This window comes from Salvelinus fontinalis, unplaced genomic scaffold, assembly GCF_029448725.1.
Source record: "Salvelinus fontinalis isolate EN_2023a unplaced genomic scaffold, ASM2944872v1 scaffold_1771, whole genome shotgun sequence".
Lineage (NCBI taxonomy): Eukaryota > Metazoa > Chordata > Actinopteri > Salmoniformes > Salmonidae > Salvelinus > Salvelinus fontinalis.
In genome coordinates, this window is record NW_026601980.1 from 19585 (window position 1) to 28506 (window position 8922).

Here is an 8922-nt window from a genome sequence, read left to right on the forward strand (position 1 = left end):
GCAGTTCTTGACACAAACCGGTGCGCCTGGCACCTACTACCATACCCAGTTCAAAGACACTTAAATATTTTGTCTTCCCCATTAACCCTCTGAATAGTGCACACACACAATCCATGCCTCAATTGTCTCAAGGTTTAAAAATCCTAATTTAACCCGTCTCCTCCCCTTCATCTCCACTGATTGAAGTGGATTTAACTAGTGACATCAATAAGGGATCATAGCTTTAGCCTGGATTCACCTGGTCAGTCTAAGTCATGGAAGGAGCAGGTGTTCTTAATGTTTTGTAGACTCAGTGTATAGCTCTACAGATAATCAAGTGCTATTTGCATGTGATGCATTTGCTCTGTTGTTTACAGGATGATTTGTATCTTATAGAGCGTGGCTTTAAGGGAATAGTATTTTCACATCTAGATTAAAACGAATGTGAAAAATAAACAGAGAAAATGTGTATTAACACACTACCTATTCATATAAGTATTTATTCATCATCTACATATTTATATATATATATATATTTTTTTTTACCGTTATTTTACCAGGTAAGTTGACTGAGAACACGTTCTCATTTGCAGCAACGACCTGGGGAATAGTTACAGGGGAGAGGAGGGGGATGAATGAGCCAATTGTAAACTGGGGATTATTAGGTGACCATGATGGTTTGAGGGCCAGATTGGGAATTTAGCCAGGACACCGGGGTTAACACCCCTACTCTTACGATAAGTGCCATGGGATCTTTAATGACCTCAGAGAGTCAGGACACCCACTTAACGTCCCATCCGAAAGACGGCACCCTACACAGGGCAGTGTCCCCAATCACTGCTCTGGGGCATTGGGATATTTTTTAGACCAGAGGAAAGAGTGCCTCCTACTTGCCCTCCAACACCACTTCCAGCAGCATCTGGTCTCCCATCCAGGGACTGACCAGGACCAACCCTGCTTAGCTTCAGAAGCAAGCCAGCAGTGGTATGCAGGGTGGTATGCTGCTGACAATATTAATATTAATATTAAGCTTCTACGTCTGTGTACAGGAACGTATTATTTGGAAGACGTAAGAGAAAATATATCAGCTTATTGTTAAATTATTATGACGTTCTTTCCAATACAAAAAGTGTAGTAATTGTTGTTTCCAAACTGCGTTACCTACTCCAGCCAGCAGATGGCGATTTGCATCTTTCAGGTGATGCTTCTTGCGTGACGTATAATTTACTGGACGGGACGCTTCTTCAGGAACAACAACACGGCTACTCTTTCAACCAACTCGGTAGCTTGCTAGCCAACATAAAACTGGAAGATTGACTCTTTAGACCATGTTAATGTACATTAGCTAATCTCAGTGTTGTAAACGCAGTTCAGGTGACGTATCAACTGGTTAACTTTAACCTAATTTGCTTGTTCAATTTGCAAACTTGTTAAATATTGATACTGAGCCTAGTACTAGGCTAATGCTAACTAGCTAGCTAACATCCCCGACCATGAGCTCGCTAAACTACTCATCCCCTGCTAAAGAAGAGGATGCCTGTTGTACGGAGAAAGAAGCCCTGGCGCTGAACATTGTTGTGGAAGAAGAAGAAGAGGTTGTTACAGTGAAAGAAGAGAAAGAACCTTTCATAATGAAAAAGGAGGAAGAAGAGGTTGTTATAGTGAAGGAAGAAGAGGTTGTTATAGTGAAGGAAGAAGAGGCTGTTATAGTGAAGGAAGAAGAGGCTGTTATAGTGAAGGAAGAAGAGGCTGTTACAGTGAAAGAAGAGAAAGAGCCTTTTAGAGAGGAAGAGGATGCTATCTCAATAAAGGTGAAGGAGGAAGACGTTTTGGGAGTGAAAGAGGAGGAGACAGAAGAAGCTTTCAGAATGAAAAAGGAGGAAGATGCCATTACATTGGAAGAACTGTTTGGAGTTAAAGAGGAAGAGAAGGCTATCTCAATTAAAGAAGAGGAAGACGTTTTAGGAGTGAAAGAGGAGACAGAAGAAGCTTTCAGAATAAAAAAGGAGGAAGAGGAGGCTATCACGTTGAAAGAGGATGATATTACAGTGAAAGGGGAAGATGGGAAAGAGGTTGTCAGCGTGAAAGAGGAGGTAGAAGCTTTCAGAATCAAAAAGGAGGAAGATGCCATAACATTGAAAGAAGTGGAAGAACTGTTTGGAGTAAAAGAGGAAGAGGAGGCTATCTCAATTAAAGAAGAGGAAGATGTTTTGGGAGTGAAAAAGGAGGAGGAGGAGACAGAATATCCGATTACCATCAGTGAGTACTGTCTTAAAAACAGGGGCACAAACTATGCAGTTGTTGAACTAATGTGGGGGTTTTAAGGGGCATTCTACTGAAGTTCTACACTTGACTATGTTGTTCAGTACTGTAGGAATTGTTAAAGGGTCAATCTGCCATTGGTACATATATTTAGGGGACTTTTCATCCCCTGTTTAGAGATAATAATGCTTATTGTAAGACCCTATGTGATTTTAATAGACGGTCATAAGTTTACCGTCTGTTTGATGTTCTCGTTCACACAGGAGAGAGACATGACTATTGTGGATCCTCTGGGGAGCCTCAACAACATCCTGATGCTGACGAGTCAGAGAAGAATCTCTCCAGATCAGAACACCAGATGGTACAGCTCGGTCTGTTCTAGCATACAGCCTGCTCTATCTGGGGCTGGGTTTCTGTAATGCCCTTTATGACTACAGTGACATCAGCATTCGTAATGATGTGTCTGTGTCCCCTCTTTATGGTTACCAGGACAACGCTAGCCCGCCCCCTTCCGCACTCCTGGAGTCCCCGTGTCATTTCTCTCCCGGTAGCACCTTACTGCTGGGTATGAAGAGGTTGTCTGTGCTGCTGGTGGACTGCAGGAAAACAACGGGGCTGACTGGAACTGTGAGAGGAGGAGAAGAGAAGAAAGGATCAGATTTGACACATCAAAGTAAGTGCTGTAGTTTAGTTTGAACAAATACTCACAGAACAGGGCTCCGGGCAGCCGAGCGGAAATGGAGGAAAACTCGCCTCCCTGCGGACCTGGCATCCTTTCACTCCCTCCTCTCTACATTCTCCTCTTCTGTCTCTGCTGCTAAAGCCAATTTCTACCACTCTAAATTCCAAGCATCTGCCTCTAACCCTAGGAAGCTCTTTGCCACCTTCTCCTCCCTCCTGAATCCTCCTCCCCCTCCTTCGCCCTCCTCCCTCTCTGCTGATGACTTCGTCAACCATTTTGAAAAGAAGGTCTACGACATCCGATCCTCGTTTGCTAAGTCAAACGACACCGCTGGTTCTGCTCACACTGCCCTACCCTGTGCTTTGACCTCTTTCTCCCCTCTCTCTCCAGATGAAATCTCGCGTCTTGTGACGGCCGGCCGCCCAACAACCTGCCCGCTTGACCCTATCCCCTCCTCTCTTCTCCAGACCATTTCCGGAGACCTTCTCCCTTACTTCACCTCGCTCATCAACTCATCCTTGACCGCTGGCTACGTCCCTTCCGTCTTCAAGAGAGCGAGAGTTGCACCCCTTCTGAAAAAACCTACACTCGATCCCTCTGATGTCAACAACTACAGACCAGTATCCCTTCTTTCTTTTCTCTCCAAAACTCTTGAACGTGCCGTCCTTGGCCAGCTCTCCTGCTATCTCTCTCAGAATGACCTTCTTGATCCAAATCAGTCAGGTTTCAAGACTAGTCATTCAACTGAGACTGCTCTTCTCTGTGTCACGGAGGCGCTCCGCACTGCTAAAGCTAACTCTCTCTCCTCTGCTCTCATCCTTCTAGACCTATCGGCTGCCTTTGATACTGTGAACCATCAGATCCTCCTCTCCACCCTCTCCGAGTTGGGCATCTCCGGCGCGGCCCACACTTGGATTGCGTCCTACCTGACAGGTCGCTCCTACCAGGTGGCGTGGCGAGAATCTGTCTCCGCACCACGTGCTCTCACCACTGGTGTCCCCCAGGGCTCTGTTCTAGGCCCTCTCCTATTCTCGCTATACACCAAGTCACTTGGCTCTGTCATATCCTCACATGGTCTCTCCTATCATTGCTATGCAGACGACACACAATTAATCTTCTCCTTTCCCCCCTCTGATAACCAGGTGGTGAATCGCATCTCTGCATGTCTGGCAGACATATCAATGTGGATGACAGATCACCACCTCAAGCTGAACCTCGGCAAGACGGAGCTGCTCTTCCTCCCGGGGAAGGACTGCCCGTTCCATGATCTCGCCATCACGGTTGACAACTCCATTGTGTCCTCCTCCCAGAGTGCTAAGAACCTTGGTGTGATCCTGGACAACACCCTGTCGTTCTCAACTAACATCAAGGCGGTGACCCGTTCCTGTAGGTTCATGCTCTACAACATTCGCAGAGTACGACCCTGCCTCACGCAGGAAGCGGCGCAGGTCCTAATCCAGGCACTTGTCATCTCCCGTCTGGATTACTGCAACTCGCTGTTGTCTGGGCTCCCTGCCTGTGCCATTAAACCCCTACAACTCATCCAGAACGCCGCAGCCCGTCTGGTGTTCAACTTTCCCAAGTTCTCTCACGTCACCCCGCTCCTCCGCTCTCTCCACTGGCTTCCAGTTGAAGCTCGCATCCGCTACAAGACCATGGTGCTTGCCTACGGAGCTGTGAGGGGAACGGCACCTCCGTACCTTCAGGCTCTGATCAGGCCCTACACCCAAACAAGGGCACTGCGTTCATCCACCTCTGGCCTGCTCGCCTCCCTACCTCTGAGGAAGTACAGTTCCCGCTCAGCCCAGTCAAAACTGTTCGCTGCTCTGGCACCCCAATGGTGGAACAAACTCCCTCACGACGCCAGGACAGCGGAGTCAATCACCACCTTCCGGAGACACCTGAAACCCCACCTCTTTAAGGAATACCTAGGATAGGATAAAGTAATCCTTCTAATCCCCCCCCCCCCCCTAAAAGATTTAGATGCACTATTGTAAAGTGGTTGTTCCACTGGATATCATAAGGTGAATGCACCAATTTGTAAGTCGCTCTGGATAAGAGCGTCTGCTAAATGACTTAAATGTAAATGTAAATGTAAATACAATAGATCTGCCCACTGGTATCTGTTACCAGGACAACCAGCAGAGTTCTGTTAGTTGACAGGAAGATAGACTGGTATCTGTTACCAGGACAACCAGCAGAGTTCTGTTAGTTGACAGGAAGCTAGACTGGTATCTGTTACCAGGACAACCAGCAGAGTTCTGTTAGTTGACAGGAATATGGACTGGTGGATATGGATGTTATGAAATATCATAACACTGAAAAAGGATTCTGCCAATGAAAAGAAAGAGACCAATAGACCATATAAAACCTTGAAAGATATCTTTGGAGAAAAAGTTTAAAGATTGTCCGATATGAGGTGCTTTTTTACTAAAACTTTCCCTTAAAACATTATGGATGTTACATTTTCTGTCCCAGTCAACCCCCTATCTTTACCAGACTGTACAACAGGCAAACAAAACTCCAGACTCTACAATTTGTCCTGTGTTAATTAATTAACTAATACTGGAGGAAAGCTGTGATCAGGCTGCCCACTCAAGAGAAAGCTTCAAACTGTAACCAGTGCCAGCAACCTGGTTCAGGTTATCAATCAACCTACCAGGGTAGTTACAAACAGTAGAGGAATGAAATCATCAACATATTTTGATAATATCTTTACTCATGCTGCAGAAATGGGTTTTAAAGCAGTTTCCAAATCCATTGTATGTAGTAATCACAATATAGTAGCCATGTCTAGGAAAACCACAGTTCCAAAGGCTGGGCCTAATATTGTGTATAAGAGGTCATACAATTTTGTGTAGTGATTCTAATGTTGTTGATGTAAATAATATATGTTGTTCCGTGGTGTGTAATGATGAGCAACCAGACGCTGCCCTTGACACATTTAGGAAATTGCTTATCCCAGTTACTAATAAGCATGCACCTGTTAAGAAAATGACTATAAACTGTTAAATCCACCTGGATTGATGATAATTTTAAAATGGTATGATGAAGAGGGAGGAGGCAAAAGAGATGGCAAATAGGTCTGGCTGTACAACTGATTGGCAAACGTGTTGCAAATTGAGAAATCATGTGACTAAACTGAATAAAAAGAAGAACGAACTACACTATGAAACAAAGATAAATGACAAAGAATGATAGTAAAAAGCAGCTCCATCATTCATTGAATCAGATGGCTCGTTCATCACAAACCCCACTGATATTGCCAACTACTTGAATGATTTTGTTCATTGGCAAGATTAGCAAACTTAGACATGACATGCCAGCAACAAACGCTGATACTACACATCCAAGTATATTGGACCAAATTATGAAAGACAAGCATTGTAATTTTGAATCTGTAAAGTAAGTGTGGAAGAGGTGAAACAATTGTCTATCAACAATGACAAGTCACCGGGGTCTGACAACGTGGATGGAAAAGGATTGAGGATAATAGCGGACTATATTGATATTGCCACTCCTAATTCCCTTATCTTCATTTACAGCCTACTAGAAAGTGTGTGTGTCCCTCAGGCCTGGAGGGAGCCAAAAGTCATTCCGCTACCTCAGAATAGTAAAGCCCCCTTTACTGGCTTAAATTGCTGACTTATCAGCCTGTTACCAACCCTTACATTTTTTTGTAAAAATTGTGTTTGACCAGATACAATGCGATCATAGTCTGCTGCTGGAAAAACTTGTGTTATGGCTTTACACCCCCTGCTATATTGTGGATAAATAGCTACCTGTCGAACAGAACACAGAGGGTGTTCCAGAATGGAAGCCAGTACAACAGAATCAGGAATTCCCCAGGGCAGCTGTCTAGGCACCTTACTTTTTTCAATCTTTATTAACGACATGCCACTGCCTTTGAATAAAGGCAGTGTGTCTATGTATGCGGATGACTCCACACATCAGCTACCACAGCAACTGAAATGACAGCAACATTTGACAAAGAGCTGAAGTTAGTTTCAGAATGGGTGGCAAGGAATAAGTTAGTCCCAAATATTTCAGTTAACCTTAAGTTACATTGGCCTACTATGCTAATTCTGTAGCTGTATTTTTAGAGGAGTGTAACGATAAAGATTTTGTTGGGGCGCTGTCACGAGAATTATTAATCCCAATGATGTTAACTCAAAAATCACGTAAGCTTTGACCAATTCCCCCGAGGTTGTAAGGCCCGGGTTTAATAGAAGAATTAGACAAAGTCTCAGTATGCAATAGGTCAATCCTTTATTCAGAGAACGTTCTGAAAATCATACATTGCACATAGCCTTTTATACCTCACATTTGGTTATAACATACACTTTATGAATGCCCCCCCTCTTCTCTAACTCTATCCCAATGTTCTACCCATATATTGCTTATCTTATTCTGCCACATGATCAATAATCTTCTGCCTAACGGTTTCTCCCCTCCCTGTGTGGGGAGACTTCCTTCCTGTTATCAGTTTCACAGTCACAAGATGTCTGTCGACAGTTCCTCTTTTCCTTGAATGTCTCAACTATACTTCTGCTTACATTGCTAAATAGTAACATTCTGTCCTCGTCTTACATTTACATTTTAGTCATTTAGCAGACGCTCTTATCCAGAGCAACTTACAGTAGAGTGCATACATTTTATTACATTTTTTACATACTGAGACAAGGATATCCCTACCGGCCAATCCCTCCCTAACCCCTAACCCGGCCGACGCTATTCCAATTGTGCGTCGCCCCACGGACCTCCCGGTTGCGGCCGGCTGCGACAGAGCCTGGGCGTGAACCCAGAGACTCTGGTGGCGCAGCTAGCACTGCGATGCAGTGCCCTAGACCACTGCGCCACCCGGGAGTCTTGTCCTATACACACACATTATTATAGCCTTATAACTCTAATACATTTCACACCGTCATAGAGTTTCAGGGTGGAATCATTTAGTCATTACCTTAAAGATATTCCTAACTTTATCAGGCGCCAGGCAGGTATTAACCCTAGTTATTAAAGGGGGGTAAAGATAAAGATTTTGTTGGGGCGCCAGGCAGGTATTAACCCTAGTTATTAAAGGGGGGTAAAGATAGTGATTTTGTTGGGGCGCCAGGCAGGTATTAACCTGCTGAAAGGAAAAGAGTAGAGTAGTGCTACCAGGCACACATCAGCAGAAGATACTGAATAGAGTGGAGCCTGTTGGCCAGATAGCCAGTGGAGACTAGAGTGTAGCCTGTTGGCCAGATAGCCAGTGGAGACTAGAGTGGAGCCTATTGTCCAGATAGCCAGTGGAGACTAGAGTGGAGCCTGTTGGCCAGATAGCCAGTGGAGACTAGAGTGGAGCCTGTTGGCCAGATAGCCAGTGGAGACTAGAGTGGAGCCTGTTGGCCAGATAGCCAGTGGAGACTAGAGTGGAGCCTGTTGGCCAGATAGCCAGTGGAGACTAGAGTGGAGCCTGTTGTCCAGATAGCCAGTGGAGACTAGAGTGGAGCCTGTTGACCAGATAGCCAGTGGAGACTAGAGTGGAGCCTGTTGACCAGATAGCCAGTGGAGACTAGAGTGGAGCCTGTTGGCCAGATAGCCAGTGGAGACTAGAGTGGAGCCTGTTGGCCAGATAGCCAGTGGAGACTAGAGTGGAGCCTGTTGGCCAGATAGCCAGTGGAGACTAGAGTGGAGCCTGTTGGCCAGATAGCCAGTGGAGACTAGAGTGGAGCCTGTTGACCAGATAGCCAGTGGAGACTAGAGTGGAGCCTGTTGGCCAGATAGCCAGTGGAGACTAGAGTGGAGCCTGTTGGCCAGATAGCCAGTGGAGACTAGAGTGGAGCCTGTTGGCCAGATAGCCAGTGGAGACTAGAGTGGAGCCTGTTGGCCAGATAGCCAGTGGAGACTAGAGTGGAGCCTGTTGTCCAGATAGCCAGTGGAGACTAGAGTGGAGCCTGTTGGCCAGATAGCCAGTGGAGACTAGAGTGGAGCCTGTTGGCTAGATAGCCAGTGGAGAC

At 45.5% G+C, this 8922-nt stretch overlaps 1 protein-coding gene across 2 annotated transcripts; it reads left to right on the top strand.

The window, feature by feature from the left end:
• Positions 1-1219: 1219 nt before the first annotated feature.
• LOC129849944 (uncharacterized) lies at positions 1220-8910 on the top strand. 2 transcript variants are annotated; one of them, XM_055916623.1, is made up of 5 exons: positions 1220-2238; positions 2505-2602; positions 2731-2914; positions 3314-3870; positions 4066-8910. In XM_055916623.1, exons 1-5 carry the CDS (start codon positions 1473-1475, stop codon positions 4858-4860), a joined length of 2400 nt encoding a protein of 799 aa, XP_055772598.1. In that variant the 5' UTR covers positions 1220-1472; the 3' UTR covers positions 4861-8910. The 2 variants fall into 2 exon arrangements, with proteins under 2 accessions (XP_055772598.1, XP_055772597.1); XM_055916622.1 differs by having other exon boundaries at positions 3314-8910.
• The last annotated feature ends 12 nt before the right edge of the window (positions 8911-8922 follow it).